The 19,810-nt window shown below is 41.0% G+C and overlaps 1 protein-coding gene across 2 annotated transcripts in view; it reads left to right on the forward strand.

Annotated features, from left to right (window-relative positions):
• Window positions 1-19,810, forward strand: part of enah (ENAH actin regulator) — a 137,672-nt gene that overhangs the window by 21,793 nt on the left and 96,069 nt on the right. Inside the window, exon 1 of one of the 2 annotated variants that reach the window (XM_084376906.1) lies at window positions 12,034-12,206. The exons of the other annotated variant lie outside the window; for it this stretch is intronic. Within the exon in view, the coding sequence (XP_084233032.1) occupies window positions 12,193-12,206 (14 nt within the window). The 5' untranslated portion in view covers window positions 12,034-12,192. Of the gene's footprint in view, window positions 1-12,033; window positions 12,207-19,810 lie in introns of those variants that run through there. 2 annotated transcript variants of the gene reach the window in all.

The following is a 19,810-nucleotide window of genomic DNA, read 5'->3' on the forward strand; positions in this document are numbered from 1 at the left end:
TCTATACCACATCTCTAGTGGGGCTACAATCAACAATTACTTTCATACTGATTAATCTGCTGATGATTTCCATGATTATTCAATGAATTGTTAGTTAACGAAAATGTCAACAAAAAAAAGAAAAATACAATTTCCCAGAGTCCAAAGTGACGTATTCAAATAACTTCTTTTGTCCAACCAGCAGTCCAAAACCCAAAGACTCTTTATTTAATGTCATACATGACAAAGAAAAATAGCAAATCCTCACATATAAGTAGCTGGAAACAATATTTGACAATTTTGCTTGAAAAATGAATGAAATTATGAATTAAAATACAGGTTAATTTCAGATGACATCTGATATTTTCAGCTTTAATTGTAAACATGAATTGTCAACAGTGTGTCATTATTACCAAAAGTATACTGTACAACTTAATACCCACTGTTCACTTTTGAATGTAATGGATAGAAGAATGAAAATGCAATTTCATCACAGTAATGTGCTTAAGTCCCTAAATATGAGCTGCAGTGGAATGGTATTATCTTTGTACAGATGATTTTTTTGGAGTTCTTTGGAGTTGATTTCAACCAAATTACTGATGAAAAGATTTGTCAGGGTGGCACAGTAAATCCCTGCTGAAAAGAGAAGGCTGCCCTTTATTGACCCCCTGGGAAAGTCCTAATCACAGTCCCACACCATCAGCACGGAAATGATTTCCGTCCTCTGTTCCTTCTCTTCATAATGACTGGTCATGAACACATCACAGACTCTCCCTAACCTGAAAGAAACCATGTTAACACAAACATCCCAACAAGTCACATGTAGCACCATCAGAACCAGTATGTAAGTGTCTCAGCAGGGGAGGATAGGCAGTAAAGGGTAACAGGGTGGGTAGGTTCTATATTATAGGAGGGATGAGGAGGCTACATGCTCGACTTCCAAAAATATTTTCAGTAATTGAGAAAGTGCAAAGCGAAAGGAAAGCCAGGTGAGAGGAGGGGAGCTGGCAGCTTCATCAGGGCTTTTTGTTTCTTTTGCTGATGCTTTGGCTGAGCTCCTGTTGTCTTTGTGAAATTCCTTGCTGAGTAAAGACCTCTGTGCAAACACCAACATTACACACAAAGACTGCAGCCACACGTCGACTCTTATCTGCTGTTTGCAAAGACTTCAAAACATATGCAGAGAGACGGATAAACAAACATACAAAGCAAAGAACGTGGAATTAATCATTTCAGTAAAAGCTCATGATACTTTGCAGGATGTACAGGTGTGTGTTTTCAGTGTAAATAGCTCCATCAGAGCCTTTGCTGTGGGTGTGGTCATGTCTGACAGTGTAAGGTGTAAAGGCAAGGCCAGGCTATTGCTGCCATTGTAGTTTGTGATGATGCATGTGAAAGGTATCAGGTTTGTTTCTATTCCCAGTATTGTCACCAGTATATCTGCTGTTACCTAACATGGATTCAGCTTGGAAAAGGGCTTTTATTTTGTTAAGGAAGTACTTATGTAACATTCTTTTCACTTTAATCCCATACTATAAAGAAAACAACCCAATTTTTGTATATTTTAAGTGTCATTCATTTAATATGTGAATGTGTCATACTCTGTAATGTTTATATTTGGAACAAAACAATTTATCTGTCGCTGCTTTTTAAAAGTCCAGGAATTGATGTTACATTCAGGCTGAGATGTCTGACAGATTCTGAAGAGCAGAAAACACACAAACACTGAAAGATATCACTTTACATTTAACTATGGCTGCCCCCTTTTACATGACTCAACTGTTAGTCAATGAAAAGAGTCTTAGTTGTCCAAGTTTAGTTGCAGAAAGTCTATTCATAAGATGTGCCTTGTCATCACGAAAGTACAGACGACATTGCAGTTTGAGTCCCCCGTCACTAACTACTTTTCTTTAATGTGCCAGTGCGGATACTGAGATTAGGGGGTACAAAATTCCAATTGATTGATGTATCAGCCGATACACACACATTTTTTGCGGTGACTCGATCAAACATTTGTGATTTGTAATGGAGGAGTTTAACAATAAACTTCCTTGTCTAAAACATCAGTGCACTAAGTTTTCCTATCAGATAACATATGTGTGAATACAAGAAACCTGTGATAGGCTAATACTGGCCAACCAATATAAAGGTCTGTCTCTAGCTTTGAGGAATGAGCACTGAAATGGGAGCAGGCGAGTGAGAAACGGAACCGGGAACCACAGCCTTCAGTGTGCTCAGCCTCCAAGACAGACAGAGTCCAGTTTGTAACCAGGAAATAAATGAACTGCTACTGTTACTGGCAGGGTTTAACATTACAGTAAGTCCAATCAGGACTTTGACTCAAGGGACGAGAAAGACAGGTTTAGGCTGGGACAGAGGAGGCGTGAAATGTCAGAGGAGCGGATTTGTAGCTAGTTAATTTGTAAGCAGCGTTGTTCATCATCCATTGTGTTGATAAGCCCGTGAGTATTTGGTTTTGTGAAGCTGGAAGTGATTTATTCCCATGTTTTGAGCAGTGACACTCACCGTACTTTGTTGAAATGAATTAACAAAATGTTGACTCTCCTTGCTGGTCGCTCAACGTTTGCATTTTCATTAACAGTCAAATAAATAAATGGAAGTAATATCATAACCTGCGACCACTAGAGGACTAAAAGCCTGATTTCCTGTTTTGAAGAGTTTGATGTGTGGTTAGCTGGTAGATTATGTTGTGGCTGGTCACCGCTGTGGCTCCGACATCCTCAGCCCAACTGACTCACTGGAATCTGTTGAAGGGGAGGAAGAGAGAAAAGTCAAAGGACTTTATATGTTGTCTTATCGGTCTTCATGTGAGCTTACAGATGAAGTCGAAGAGAAGAGTTACAGTACTTCTTGTGTATTGTCACATGGGCTACAAGTTCCAATAATATCTGCACACACACTCGCACAGACGACCAGATAAGTTAAATGGCCCCCTGGTGATTTATATGTGTGTCAGCTCACTCTCTTCTCATCTGGACCCAATCACACTACCATAAACCACTTGAGGTACAGAGGCCCAGAAGTATCAATCTGCTTTTCACCTGTATGCCTTCAGGTTGTTTGCCATATGGATCGTATGGATCGTATGCAACAGTTTTGCAATCCCAATTTTTTATTCAGCCCTAGAAAGCATGCACAGAAATGATGGCACCTGTGGGATGATGAGCTGAAATGCAAAAACAGTTTCTTAATTTAAAACTAATTAAAGATTTTCTCCATGGCCTGACTTCAGTTGTAGTCCTGAGGATTTTGCACCGAAGCAAAATAGCTTGTTGATAAAACCAAATGAAACATCTCGCTGATGAAATTGCAGCATCCAATATGTTTGTGTTGTGCTCTAATTAATAAAACTGTTTGTGTAGCACTTTTTTCTCAAAGTTGCAAAGCATAAATGAAATAAAAGTTACAAACAGTTAGCTCTAATTAAAGAACTAACAAGAAAATTAACGAAGGCTTGCAGTGCTGCCTGCTTGCAGTCTTTAAAATGGCTGTCAGCTAAACTCCGAACATGTAAATTGTGGAACAGCTTCCCTTCCTCTCTGCAAGCTAAGAATCCTTTTTTCCGCTCCACCATCAATCAGCTTATTAACGGCCTTTGTACTCTTTCTCTCATTCTCTCTATTTTTCTCTCTCAGCACACCACAGCAGCTCTGTGATCTGACCACTGGAGTCTCCCAGTCTTCTTAATATCATGGTCACCAAGAGCTGCTGGGGCCCCGAAAGGGAGGCCAGGATGGAGACTCAGACCGGATGTGTAAGATCCAAGCAGTGGAGCACAGTCTGAATTTAACATTTCTGACTCCCAGTTTGATGGTTGGAAGTACCAATCTAGAAGTAATGATGAGTTTTAGTTAGTTAGAACTTGTGAGCTGCAGCCGAGTTCTCGTTGCACCATTCTTAGCCACACTGCTGGTCTGCTCACCACTTTGGTCCAGAGTTGAACCTGCTGTGTGGAACTTTTGTCTTCCCCTGTTGGCAGTGAGAGTAGTTCAACAAACACTCAAAGTGCTGCAGACTCCATACTCTTATTTGCTGTAGCTTACTCCGTCACTACTGTTGGCACCCCCTTCAGGTTTGCAAACTAATCTTTGCTGGTTGATGTAAAAGGCTTCACTACTGAAGTGCCAATGCAGGAAAAATCGCCGCAAACTCCAAATTAAAAAAACTATGTTATAGTCATACATGTAAAATACATCCAGATTCATCCGGCGATGATAGGCTTAATCAGCAATGTTTGAACTTGTTTCAAACATTGCAAGGGCTTCCCTGTAATGGATGTTCATGTTTATGTGAAGTCCCACATTACAGGCTTAAACATCTATATATATAATATATATATATTGTTACCAATGCATGTGCACAGTCTGCAGTTTTCTGACAGTCTATCAGAGAAAACAAGAAAGACGGCAAAGTAGCTCCCATTGAGTGTCGACATGGCAACCTGTCTTGCTTCTTGAAATATTCCTGGAAATTATTGGCATAGATTGAATGTTTGTTGGACCCATTCAGCCAGATTCCAGGAGGAGACTATTGTTTGTCTTTGATTGTAAAATACAGACTTGAGTTTGTCTCCGTGGTTACAATCTCATTTGATCATCATCAACTTGTTGCAAAACCATTCAACGACGACTACTCCCCTTTGAATGAGTCCATCCACTTATAGTTGTGGAGCTTACACGTGTATGTTTAGACTTCCTGGAGCTCATCATCTTACATTTGTGCAGATGCCATCAGCCTGCACAGCCTTGTTATGGCAGCGGGAGACTGGCAGCAGCCTGTGTAACAAAACACAGACGGCACAAACACTCGCAAATCCAGGAAACGGTTGATGAAAGTCCTAAATAAAACACCAACACTCACAAACAGACCCCTGTGTGAGTGGAATTTCACAGGCTCAGCACTAACTGGCTGCAGAGGAGGCAGAGGGCGAGTAGGAATGGCCCAACAAAACCTTTTTACAGACTGCTCTCCTTTTTTTAACGTAACCAAGACGCAAGTCAGTGGAAAACTGGACACTTATTTTGTAAAAGGATGCTTGAGGGAAGATTTTAAAAGCTGTGCGTGTGTGTAAACATGAGCACGTCCTTGTCCTCCTCTGAAGAACCTGAAAGACATACAATGATGTATTTTGTTATGACACATGTGACATTGCTGGGTATGGCTGTTCACTGTCTGACGTTGATTTTGAGCTGTGAGGGTAAAGAGGACATTGCTGTATGCAGACAGGGTAAGAAAGAAATTAATGGTGATAGATACGGTCAGTGCAATAACCTGTCAGCCTCATCATCATGCTGCCGGTCGATAGCTGCATATTGCTCAGGGCTATCTGACATGAGTATGCCATTGAAATTCCCCTCACGCTGACAGCAGCAGCGCAGCATTTTCTCTTGACTGATTAGAAACATGGGGATAATCAGTGGTGCTATTGTTGTAAATAATTGCAACTCATGTGAAAGCCCAACTTTTTCTGAAGATGACTTCTTTGTCAGCACTCGTCCAACAGAAGTATTAATGCTGTGGATTACTGCAGGTAGAAAATAATGAAGTCTTCTCTAATCTTCATATTCCCTTGCAGGAGCTGCCTGAGACACCTATTGTGTCTGATAGAGAGCAGGGAGAGAGACTAAAGAGAGGATGAGAGAGGAAGATAGTGAGTGCTTCAGCTGGGGAATTAATGCAGCTTTGACTGTTTTTATGGATTAAATGCTGCTAATTTTAATTTGACAAAAGAAATAATGAGGTTTGGTGAGTGAGATAACGTGTTCAAATCTCATCAGTATGATCTTATACTGTATGTGCATTCAAATTCTTTGTGTGCTTCTGGTCAGACCAATCATGCAAAGTGTGCAGCAGGTGGGAGTGGCTACAACCTGTCAGTCACATGGACAAGTTAGTAGTGCTTACTGGTTGGTGCTTACTTCCTCCTCTCTTTTAGGTCTCCACCACTCTGGAGGGAAATATGTGGCTCTGGCTGCTAAGTACTCCACCATGTTCACCACTGTAGAGGAAATCACTCAAAGTCTTGTTCAGAAGTTTGCTGTAGCAGAGTGTTCAGTTTGTAGTTTGTTCAGTGTGGTCGACACAGTGAGCTTACAGGCACACAGGGTAGGTCTGAGAAAGTAAGCCAACTAAGAACAGTGGCAGGGTAGCACATGTTCACAGTGGATCAAAAGGTAGTTATCAGACAGAATGAAAATACAGTTGTTACTAGAATGGCACTCAGTAGAGTGTATACCTTCGCCAAGGCTCAATGGTCCCCTTAAATTCAAACTAGATAAACCTGTATCACTCTAAATTGTAAACTGCCCATAACTGCTTCACCATAAAAAACAGAATAAATGAATGAAAATGTTGAAAAATGGTCTATCTCACAATGTAAAAGAAAGTGAGAAAAGATTCCTTAATCCGTCCCTTTATCCAGATCTTATCAGAACTTAATGGGGTCTTTTCTGGGCCAAGACCCATCCTCCATCCAAGTTTCGTGGAGATCCGTTCAATAGTTTTTGTGTAATCCTGCCAACCAAACCAACCAACCAACCAACCAACCCACCACCGACTGACCACCTGGCCGCCTGCCCACCCGCCCGACCAATTGATCAACCGACTGACCGACCAACATACCAGCCAACCATTTGTGTAACCTATTCTTCTGGTTACTGCAATGTCACCACCCTGTAGCAGGCCCCTTAACCACTGGCTGACATTAGAGGAGTAGTTGCACCAGAATGCTAACATGTCTTGCTGGAGTTGGGGAAAGAGCACATGTATTAAACTAAGCAGTAGATATTAGAAGTTTGAACCTTCATTAACTGGACTTCAGGTTCATCTTCCAGCAGTCAAGTCAAGCCTCCCAAACTGGGGAAGGCTGGATCTCCAGCAGAGTGCTCTGCCAGGGTCTCCAGGGCTCCAGACTTGGACCATGTAATAAAATAATTTAGCATCTCATTCAGAGGTAGCAAAGTCTCGACCAGTTGAAAAGCTAACACTTCTGCATCATGGAAGAATTGATTACTGTTCTTATTGTGGACAGAAAATTCTTCCACAATATTTTTTTTTCTTTCCGTCTCTGTTTCACCCACTCATGTTCTCATGTGTCCACATGTAACCACACTGGAGTTTGATAGATGGGAGTCTTGGAGCTTATTGTAGCAACACAGCGTTGCTACCAAACACAGCTAACGTTTGCTGTTCTGCAGAAAGCCAAGTCAGCACCACGATTCTGGCGGATCAGTGTTTTTATGTTTTTCATGTACACACTCTCCTGCATGCACGCACATACACATACACACTTGGCTGTAAGTGTTGTCCCCATTTGCAGCAGGTTTAACCAGTCGAGCTGTGACAGTGATGTACTGTAAGGCTCTGGCATGGGAGTGGTAAATCCTGGGCATAAATATGTGTGCTTGTGTGTGTGTGAAATGATTTGAGAAGTGTTGTGTTGTGATGATAAATCATTCAGTGTGTAATAACTCATAAAAATGGACAAATGTAAACAACTATATCCCATTTAAACCACCTTTTTGGGGGGGTGTCATTTGACTAATTGATAAATCAGCTCACAAGTTCACCACTAGCCATAAACATTAATAACATTTTATATACTGCATGTTTAACATAATCCTAATGTTTTCTTCGTGCCGTCCAAAAAGCAACAAGCCCTACAACAACAAACAGTTAAATTGACCACTTTTGCTATAATCCTTTTGCAAAACTATGAATGCAATGATAAGTGAAAAAGGAAGTTGTTCTGAATTAAGTTTTAAGTCACATGTCCACACACACTCGCTGCTTTAAATGGAAAACCCAGAAATAATCTGTGTGAAGCAAATGGGCAGCTCAACCATGTGCTCACACACATTCACAGGTCGCTCCGTGTGTCTCTAATCCCGTCAGTCCATTGGCCCGTTCCTCTCCAATGGAATGAAAAGTACATCACCATAGAGACCACATCAATGCCCTATTAGCATGAGAGGTGAGCTGAGGAGACGAGAGGAGAGACACAGTGAGTGAATGAGCAAAGAGAGAGGGAGAGAGGACGGACAGAGTGGGAAAAGAGGAGATACCGAGGGAAGAAGGGAGCAGAAGAATGGGCTGGGGGGAAAAAGGGATGAATGAATGGAGAGTGTGTTTGAAAGTGGGTGAAGGAGGGGGAGTGGGAAACTTTAAAAGAAGTGATACATTGGCTCTTTCTCTGTTTAGTCAAGGAGGAGGTTTATTGCCATGAATAATTCTGGTTTCCTTGCAACTGCCTGACTTTCTTTCTTTCTTTCTTTCTTTCTTTCTCTCTCTCTCTCTCTCTCTCTTTCTTTCTTTCTTTCTTTCTTTCTTTCTTTCTTTCTTTCTTCTCTTCCTTTCTCTCTGTCTCTCCCTTGTTGTGGCCCTATGAGGACTCGCTTTCATCCCCGTGTTTCTCAAACACATTATTTAGACCTTTGCAGTTTCAGATTAGAGAATCCAACTTAACTGTTGATATAGACACTACATGCAGTGATCCAATAAGATGTGTGTTTAAGCGTCCAAAAGCATTCTAGACTAGCGTGCCTGCTATGCCAAGAAAGAATCACTTGTTTTCTTTTGTATGTATGTAAGTATTGTCATTTTAGATTTCTTTGCATTTCTGTTGTGATTAGACTATTATTCAGATTATTAGTGGATTGGTAGCGTCAGTGTAAAAGCAGCTACTGTGGTACACCATAGTGAGTGTTTATATTACCTCTATTTATCACATTTTGGCCACCAGTTCACCAATGAACCAGTGCTTCACTCCCTGATGAAGAGTATATTGATGGATCACACAAGGATTTCCTAGAAAAGCTTCCATTCCAAAGTCTCAAGGTTAAACACTTATTAAAGCCTTCAGTGCTTCCCAGAGATGCATCAGATAAAGGTCAGACAAATTCTGACTTGATCAATAAATGATGCCTTCTTTGTACAGTAAGTGACTGAAGGATGGGTTATGATTGAGAAGAACTATTTGCATAACTCATTAAAAGGTAGCACGGTGCTCCACTGTATTGGATATTCTGACAAGCAGTTCTGATGGAGTATACTGCCACCTTTAGACTGTGTCATGTTTTGTTGGAAGTGTCCTTGTAAAGGCATATACAGCACAAATTGAAAAAAGAGCTGTTGCAGTAATTGTGAAGAGGATTCTTCTTCTTTTTGAGCTCATTTAACTTTACGCACTGAATTGAAATTGCAAAGTTTAGTCATAGCAGACTGTGATGAAAGACATACTGTATCTATTTGGGTCTGTGGTGATCGAAGCTTGAGGAATCTGCAGACAGCTCAGGCTATTTAAGAGCTGATATACTGTAGCAGTGGGTCCTGGTTTATCCTGGAAGACAGACACTGGATACATTTGACCTTTGACCTCCATGGTGCGTTTTACACCAACCCCCTGACCTACATATCCTATGAGGGTCAAGGCCATATGTGGCTGAGTGATAGACTTATGTCACTGATACTGTCATGAATCAGTGTGTTTGCCTTTCTCAGGTGAATATAGCACGTCATGACGATGGTGAAAAGTCAGAGATAAACAGCTCTTTACTGCAAAGCCAGGCATGTGGGATCATGCACCCCACAGGCTCCCTCTGCCTCTACCCCCATACCCCACTGGCACTCACTTAATGTCCATGAGTGGATTTCGTATTGACCTGAAACACCTTGAAGTGTGGTTCAGAATGTGTTCATTGAGTGTTTCTCCTCCATGGTCCTCAGACTGTTGCTGTCTCCCTGCGGGAGACCTGAAAGCCCAACTTTTCTATTCCTGTGGTTCCATTGATCCAGTGGGCTTCAAATCAATCCTGTACCTGAGTGCAGCCAGGCTATATACAGACCGCTGTGCTGTATGTAGCTATAACTCATGGCTGAAAGTATTAATGTTCTGTCATGTCAAATGCATCTTGAAGGTCTTGGCATTTTGATTGAACATTATGAAACATTTTCAAGTTGAACATTACACGTTTGTTGACACTCATCCATCTTATGGCAGGTTCCATTTCTATGCTTTTATCTGAAGTCGAGTGAAGGCCTTGGTATCATTGTTGTTCTGAGTGGCCACACTGGAAGGCAGGACAAGAAGCCTGCTGTAATTGCCTCCTGCTGGCTGCATCACACTGCCTTTTTAAAGTCCTCTCAAAGAGCTTGAAGCCTTTTGCACGTCTTTGTAGTCTTGATGCAACAAAAGTGTGTCAATTCACGCAGCACGCCGGCGCTGCGGATCCAAGAGGCGTGACGGTACACATCTTTACATTGAGATCTGTGTGGTATTTTCAACGTGTTTCCCCCGCTGTCCATGTAGAACTGCAGTATTTTTTTCCTCATATAAGTTGCCCTGATCTGCGCCTCCAGCTTTTCCATTCACACAGACGCCGGCTCTCCTCTGCTGCGGCTCTGATTCTACCTCCAGAGGCGGATCAGAGACGCAGCGAAACTGTCCCCCCTCTCCGTATCTGTAACTTTCACACAGATGATGATGCGGAGTATCGGCCCATGGTTCCTGCACTCAAAGGGCAGTGTGAATGGGGCTAGTGTTGGATGGTTCAACAAGCCTTTGGTTTGAAGCAGATTTTGGATGCTGACTGCATCTGAAATCCTTACCAATATGCTGTTTAGTAGGGATATGACTGGATAACTACCTTTGGAAGACGAATGTTAAACAGGCCACATATTACTTCTCATATCATCACAAGACGTTATGTGCTGAAATATATAAGTTGGTTCAAAGCAGGCAACGGAGAGGCTGCGCTCACTGCTGGACTTATAACGTTAATAATGCAGCAGAGCACACCCCCTTATTTTGTTATTCACGTACAGGCATGACTGTTTAATGTTTTCAATTGAAGTAATTACTTAATTATTACTGTTAACTTTTAAAATGAATCTTGTTGTGTCTCAGATGTGTCTCAGATTAAGGAGACCAGTGAATGGTCTGGCACACAATAAACTTGAGACTGAAATTAATGCCCGCTTTTCTATCCATTCAATCAATAATTAACTTTGAATTGAGAATCGTTTTGTATTGAAAATGGATTCTGGATCGAATGCGACACCTGAGAATTGAAGTCCAATCTAGTCGTGAGATTCACACGTGCCCAGGTATGAAACCAGTAGTACGTGAGTTGCATACTATTTACAGAGAAATAATACAGTCCTGTATGTAGCCACTGCTGTAGTAAAACAACACATTAACAGATCATGTTGGTGTTTCTTCTTCTTCTTTTGATTAGGGTAACTAGATGCTGCAACTGTGTATTGCTGCTCTCTACTGTTTGTTATTAATGTTACTTTTGACAGTTATTTATATTTTATATGGTCTAATACTGTACTGATAGTCTGTCAGTTTCTTAATTTTAGACAACCAGGCACTGATACCAGTATCGGTATCTGTTCAAATATGATTGGTACCCAACCCTAGAGAAAACCTAACGCCATCATCAGAGATTATTCTCTCAAACTTGGCAGAGCTTCTGTAGAGCCACAGAAGATGTTACACACCAGGGTGAGTACTCCTTAAAACTGGTAAACTGACCTCTCAGTGTAGAATCGAAGGAGTTGCCCTTCTTAATGTAGATGAGCACTTTACACTTTTGAACACTGCTGCACCATGAGCTAAATACAATTGAAACTTGGAAGGATTATGTCACTGCTCTTCATTATGGCATCATTTGGTTTGGATACATGTTCCCTTCTTTGGTAACAAATGGTAACATCTGTATCAGTATGAGTAACGTGGTGTTTGTAAGGGCTCTAACAATCCCCCACATAATCCAGGCCGATGACGAGTTCAGGTCAGAATGTCTATTTTTGGACAGGGCAGAGAGACATTCTTCAGTGGGGGCTGCCCTCCCTGACGACCCCCAACTGTAGACCCATTGCATCCCCCAACACCCCCACCCAGCCTCTCCACTTTTAGCCCTAGCTCCAGTGAGGTGAGTGTGGGGAGGGGGTGCTTCCAGCAGGCCTTGCGAGTAGGTGGGTGGCTGCCTCGCCACTGTCACTGTCAGTCTAAACGTTGGTTCACTTTCCCCCTCTGGAGTCAGCCAGTCAGTCGCCGAGCCGGTTGAGCAGCTGCTGAGTCAGTTAGTCTGTGGAGAAAGTGGAGACTTCAAGAAGTAGACCAAACGCCTCCAACACCAGATTTTCTTTGAGGTGGAGGTGCCGGATTCACCCATTACCAACACCAAGATGACTCGTGACTCGTAAGTTTCAGCTGGTGGTTGAGAAGCGACTGTAAGATTTAGGGGTCAAAAGATTGCAGTACAGCACACTATCAAGTGATAGGAGGCTTAATTGTCTGTACGTAACATTTTGTCTCTCCTTACCTTCAGTATTATCACCTCTAAAGCAGGTTTAGTTTTACAGTACAGGTCCTGAGAGATTTTTGTGTTGAGTTAGCCCTGTCTCTCTGTCTGCCTGCCTGTCTGCCTTTCTACCTGTCTGTTCGTACTATTGTTCATCCCTTTGGCCTCTCTTCCCACTCAGATGAGAAACTAGCTCTAGCTTTTAGCGCCATCCATCTATTCATTCATTATTTGGAGCCTCTCTCAGCAGATGAGAAACTCATATATTTATAGAACTGCAATGGCTCTTAAACTCCACAGAGTCCAATCAGAGTGAGTTTCTAGCTCACTTACAGGATAAGATTCGTCTCTCCATGAGGTGACAGGGCACTTTTCTCCTTCACTGCCTCTGGAGCCGCTGTTGTATTTCCACAGGACTTGTGCAGCAGTAGAAAAGCTTTTGCAGACTTTCTCCTGAGGGTTATTCTAAAAGTGTATGTTTGTGTTGTTTCTAATGACACTGCGATGATAATCTCCCACTGTTTGCAGCTTCCGCATCTGCTGTGGTAGTGTGAACACCCTGCTGCTGATTTTTGTCCTTGAATCCATTTGCTACATTCTTTAAGCCTTGTTTCATATGTAAATGGGCTGAAGTGACCGTATCTGCATCCCAGCATGTCGCCCTTTATCATTGTTCACACTCTTCAAGAAATGTGTAACCCTTCCTTCTTGTAGTCTACATTGGAGCAGTGTTTTATATTTTGTCCAGCCCTCCAATCAGTGTTTTGTTTTTTTTTTATTTCCAAAGTGTATTTATGTCTCATTGCAAGTAAGTGTAAGAAATGTGGTTGAATTAGTGATTTATGTTCTCATTCATTCACTGCTCAGTGACGTCACCTCCTTCTCAAAGCTGCAGTGTTGTCTGCATGTCACCTGTTGTCAGCCTTGTCACCTGTTGTCAGCCTTGTCACCTGTTGTCAGCCTTGTCACCGGCTGGGCCACTTCGCCCAGCAACAATGACATCATTGTCCAGACTGGACAACAGAAGCTGCAGGTCAAATGACAGCATCGTAGAGTTATACTCCTGTCCCACACAGAGTTGTAGCATCCTGTTGTCTGTGTGTGGCCTTGAACACTGATTTCAGTCAGATGACCCAAGTAAACTGTCTTTGTCCTGTGTTTACTTACAGTTTATATTTTAAGATATAATCTTGATTGTCGAGCAAAATGTATTAACAAGGTGTCAAATGATAGTCAGATAATGGAATTGAATTATTCGGGTCTTATCAGTGTGCTTTATTGATTGTTGATTGTTGTTTGTGTCTGACTCAAAGACTGTTTAGACCCCTTTGAAAGGCAGACAGTTTAACATGTCACCATAACATCTGAGCTGCAATGATTGGTTGATAAAAGTCGATCGGAAAAAAAATAACTTGCCAAATGTTTGATAATTGATTAATCGTTTCAGTTTTCTTTTACCAGCAAAAAAGTCAAACATTTGCTGGTTCCAGCTTCTTGAATGTAAGAAGCTGCTTTTCTTTGGCATTTGACAGTAAATGGAGACAAAAGAAGCAATTTGAAGATGTGAATTTGGGCTTTGGGAAATTGTGATGAGCATTTCTCAAAATGTTCTGTATTTGTATTTTATAGACTAAATGATAAATTATGAAACTAATCAGCAGATTAATTAGAGGTGTGAATCTTCGCTGGCCTCACTGTTCCATTAAGATTCAGCAGTCACCAGTTCAAATGCAGAATTTTTCTCAATGCATCTTATACTGCGTCCTCAAATTTGTATATGACTGCACACAACTACTTTTTCATTATTTAATACAAACAGTGAGATACATTGCAAATAAACCAAAAAATATAAAAACCCTTATTATTTAGTCCTTTTAAAGTCAGATTACAACAATGTACAATGTAAAACGGTTTCTTTCATGGCCCAATGAGGGTCATTATTTATATTTTAAATGGAACTGTGTGCCTTTCATATCTCTGTTGTTTCTGGCCCTACTGGTGCTCACTAATGGACACTCCCACAGCAGCTGCTCTATGACCAATAGCATCTTGAACATTAAAGAAAATGTATGGTGAGTGTTGCACTAGGTCAGCTAAAAAAATGAAGTAATGCAGAATTAAATCAGGTGCTCTTCAAGGATAAGGCCAAAGGGGAAAATACTGTGACTGTCCAGGTTAGTTGTAATGGATTGTTTGGCAGTTTGACAAGGAATCCAAGGCACTCTGATGATAATAATAAAAATCCTTTATTGACATCCTTAATGTCATTGGAAGACGAATCCAATCCCATACCCTTTGAATCAAATCCATTTGGGTTCAGATTTCAACATTTCTAACCTAAATAAAACATAACAAAAACTTTGATTGAGTAAACCTTTTATTGGCTGAGGAAGGCTGAAACACTACAAGTCTGAGGAGCAGTCTAGTTGTTTGCTAGTGAAACTGTAGGTCCTTATTGCAAACTATTAAACTGATAAGGTTAAATTATTGATATCATATGAATGAAAGTTAAACTCTGAGAATCTGACCACTGAAAAGGACGTATCAGAACTGGACTGGTGTCACTGGAGGAGTGGTGCTTTAGACAATAGACAACTTATTTTTCACCTCCTTTCAAGTGAAGTGTCATGTTCTTAACATGAACTACTAACAGCTGATATTGTCTGCCATCAGCAATGTTCATCATTGAAATTGGTGAAATCATTTTCAGCATCAGCTAAAAATGAGAAGCCTGCTAATAGATGTTGTAGCCTCTGAATCTCATGACCAGATCCAGATCGAACTGTTGGTGAAAAATCAGTTCATACATTTGGCAAATTCTAGTGTGAAGAGAAGTGTCAACTTCTGACCTCAGATGTTCACCACATGGTGTAGATTTGTGTTGGATGTTGTTTTAATTAAGGAGACCTCAGGTCCTTTGTCCACCAGCATATTGTGTCAGTCTTTGAATCTATTAGATGCTTGTCTTTCTCACTTCTCTCTCTGAGTGAATCACCTGCAACACTGACACACCTGTCCGCTGACATGATGTCATTGTTGACAGGTGAAGTCTTGTTGTTTTGCCTCTGGCTAAATGGCAAAGGAGAGCTATGTCATACAAGATGAATTGCTCACACAGGAGCCAAAAGAAAACACTGCTTTGTGCAAGTGTTTGACTCCTGAGCTGCCAGGCAAATGAGAAAAGCATTTAAGGTTGCATTATTTTTCTGTATCTAAGATCTGTGTAGCCATTTCAGTACTTCTGCAAATGTCAAGGTCTGCCTCACACCTTGGTTTCAGGGTCAAGCTGCATATGAGGAAAAAACTGTCAGAGCAGCACATCAGCTCGTGCTGAACAGTATCTGTTCAGGTCTTTCTCCTTGGTGTGCTATCATGTAAACTGATCTGGGAGCAGTGTACCTGAAAAGTTCCTGTGGGAGTTATGAAAGAACAGAGGCTGCTTGTTTTTACTGTATTTTGCTCAGTTGTGCCATTGAGGCAGTAATAGGAAGCTCTCTGTCTACTGGGAGGGAGTCACACCCTTTGTGTTGTGTGAGAACAGTAACTATATCATGTATTGTCAGGGTCCCTTTGTTAAGAATTAAATGCACCATTGTTAGCGCAGCCCCAGTGCTATCTAATGGACACACCTGCACCTGTCTGCCACTGGATAGGGAACTTATTATGATCGTATGATATGAAAGTCTGTGGCAGCATATTGTCTGTCTGTCTGTCTTTCAGTCTTCAGACCTCTCTCCGTTTGTGTTGTCTTTGTCTCACTGCCTCTCTTGTCTGACTTCTCATCATGTCTTCCTCCACTGTCGTCCCTGTGTGCTCTCCGGTCACCCTGAGAAACAACCCCCGCAACAATTCATCTTCCTCTCTGCTCACTTTGCCTAAAAATAAGTCCCTCATTCACAGATGATTTGTTATTTTTCTCAGTGTCCTTATCTGTCTCTCTCTCACCCCATCACTAGTTGTTTTTAATTCCATGTGATCATTCCTGATCTGGAGAAAACAAACCATTGCAACAACAACCGAGTGGAATTATTCATTTGATCAAAACAATACCGTAACCAAACAATAACAATGTTATAACAAAATAACCCAATATATTTTGTATATATTCAATATAACATATCTTGTAACGTGTACAAAACCTAAAGAAAATGATCAAACAAACAAAAGAAACAGTTTGCGTCAGGCTGCACGATGCCTCTTAGCTGTGATGACCTGCTGTGAGCTAGTGCTTGAATATTCACCTCCACTCACCTTAAACACACGTAAAAAGTTTCAAATAAATTGCAAGAACTTCTACAAGCCTGAAAGTTTTTCCTGATAAAGGATAGATTAGCCCTGTGTTCTCTCAGCGAACACAGACACATGTTCATCTTTTCATCACTGAAACATTGAAAACTGAAACAGGAGTTTTTGTGCTCAGTTATCCTGATACTTCAAGAGAGTGGTGTTTTATGGATTGTTTGTAACCTCAGTGTTGCGAGGCTCGTAGCTTTCTACCTCTGTGTCTGCAGCGTGCCCAAAATAATGAGTCGGGCCAAGAATTGTCCAGTAAGCCCAGTACATCTTATCTGCTCCAGTAGATAATCCTTTCAATGTTACTAGTTTCAGAACATCTTGGATCTTATAATCAGAGTCATCTCGTAAATTCTGAAATATCATGTTTTTATTTTGAAGGCAGACTCAGCACTGTTCTGACACCTCGTACTAAACAGAAAAAAGAGTTTAGAAACAGATGGGTGATGACCTCTGTGGCTGCACAGAGCAGGAAGAGACAAAGAGAAGAGAGCCTCCTACAGGAACTAAACTCTGTCTCTATTTAGTCAGCTGTAGTCATTTTTTCTTGCCTGCTGTGGCAAAAAGGACTGCTGACTGGCCTGATGATGTCATCTCCTTTCCTCAGCACCACACACACGTACACACACATTATGAAGAGGAGGCTGTTTGTAGAGTTTAATTAAAGAGGAGGGCTGATGGTGAATTATTGTCCCCTCAGTAGGACTGCTTAAAGACAGTGTTGATCTAACCGGGCACTGACAGAGAGACAAAGTCTCTAATTCAATATGAACTATATTGTAACATTTCTGTGTACTATTTCTATAATGAGGATGCTACTGAGTGAATGTGAAGTCTGTGGTGTTAAATCTGTAGGACGAGTTAGTTAACGCACGAGGCTTAGAAATGGGTTTCTACAGAATGGGAAAAGCCATAAGTGGGTCATTGAAATTGACCACACTGTCACGCCCACCAGGAATAACGTAGCCGAAAGCTTTTTACAATTTTTCATCATCAAGGCATGAGGATGATACTTAGTGACTGGGAAGTCTGTGGCGTGAAATCTGTAGGCCAAGTTAAATAATGTACAAGGCTTAGAAATGGGTTCCTACAGAATGGGAAAAGCCATAAGGGGTCACCGCACTGCCACGCCCACCAGGTACATTGGAGGTGAAAGCTTTTGACAAGGTGTCATCATCAAGATCTGAAGATGGTATTTAGTGAGTGTGAAGTCTGTGGTGTTATTTGTAGGACTAGTTAAATAAAGTACGAGACGTAGAAATGAAAAAAAATTAATGGGAAAACCCATAAGGGGGGTGTTAGGGGGCGCTACTGAGCTGTCATGCTGCGCATGAGGGCAGTTGTGGTATCGAATTAACGTACTCGTGTTAGAAGCTACGGGCCAAATTTGGTGAGTCTGAGAACTATACTACTATAACGTCTCTGTGTTTGATCCGTGTGATGTTGTATTTATTTGTGTGTGGATGTGAGAGATTCTGATGACTGTGTGTACTATATGATCTGTTGTCCAGTATCAGCGTGTTTGAGGCTTTGGTAGTTCGGGTCAGTGTGCTACTCCACATCTCATAAAACCTACCAACAACTGACCAACAGCAGTTGAACAGCAATGTTCATTTTAGCTCAGGCCTGGGCCATAGGGCTAAAAAGTCCATCACGATAGTGAAGTTTCATGTCGGCCAATATCGACAATTATTGATGATTTTTAATGACCTGTCCTATTTTCATAATGTTTAAAGACTAGGTGATAAAATTACTTATTTGGTGCTTAAGAAATTACTTATTTTCTCACTCTAACATAATGGGTTGTACTTGAGTTTTTCTTGGGGTTGGTGGCAACTGCAGTGGAACTACACACCTATTAAAGGACTGGCTCATCGCGTGTCACTCGCAGCACGCTCCATTGTCAAGGGACAAGGATGCATACACGTGAAACTATCAAAAGTAACATCAAACTATTTCATTATTGCTGTTGATGACGTGTCTGTTGCCGATACATACTCCTATTGTATCACCCAGGCCTATTTTAACCTCTGTTTTGTAGTTGTTATTGGAGATGAGTGATAGAGAGTCGAGTTGATCAGGTTTGACTCATTGGGTCATGTGGGTTTAGTGTTACATAATGTTATCCAGCAAAAACAGTTCATTTCTTGTAGCACCTCTTTAACATTTTGTTGACAGATCACTGTGATGATCTGATTTTCCCTGAATGTCTGTCTTCCCTTGACCTGATGGTGTTGCTGTGAACATAATCAGTGTTTGCTAAATGTAGTAAATGTTAATGTACCAAAAAAAGTATCAATATTGTGTATGTGAGCTGCAACATTTTATCAATTAGTTGTAAACTGTTAAACTATTCAACAACTATTTTGATAATCAATTAATGGATTTAGGTATTTTCAAATTCTCTGATTCCAGCTTCTTAAATGTGAATATTTTCTGGCAGTGAAAATATTACTGAACTTACAGTAAGCTGAACTTTTGGGAAGACATTTAAAGACGTAATCTTGGACTTTGGAAAACACTGATTGGAAATCTGTTGAAGTAATCAACAGATTAAGTAGTTGTAGTAGTAGCAGATCTAGTATTTCTCATTCTTATGATATTCTTTGGGTGTGCAGTATGACCATGTATGTGCGGTCTTTTGAAAGAGGTTTATGAGAAGTGTGTGTGTCTGGCATTTAAGCCACCTGTGCCCCGCAGCCTCCTGTGGTGATACAACCAGAAATGGCATCAGGCCTCAGGGGAGAGGAGACGCCTCGCTGCTTACCTTCATCCCTTTCTTCTCTTGTGTTTGTTTTAAAGGGACTATTTACAGTCTTTATGTCCTCTAATACATCTTCCTCTAATACCTTCACCCCTTTCCGTCTCTCTTTGGGTTGGGTGTTTGTGGGGTTATTCAATGACACAATGCTGAAGATGGTTAAAACATTCATCATCTTTACATCATGTTAAATGCTGCAGTCACAATTGTTATACGTTGTACCAAAATCATGATTGTGATAGCTATACAATTAAGAGCCCCGCTCTGTGTTCTGTAACTGTAGATACCCCCTACATAATAGGATGTTGCCATGGTGTTAGACTTGTATGATCACTGCTAACTAAGCATCTTAAACAAGGTAAGGTACATCCTACTATTGTATCTTTTCTCCTCTTTAAATTGAGTTTTCAGTGGAACTCATTTATAAATAATGTATTTTACCTCTTTT

The sequence above is a fragment of the Pagrus pagrus genome (genome assembly GCF_965226575.1).
Source record: "Pagrus pagrus genome assembly, chromosome: 16".
Classification (NCBI taxonomy): Eukaryota; Metazoa; Chordata; class Actinopteri; order Spariformes; family Sparidae; genus Pagrus; species Pagrus pagrus.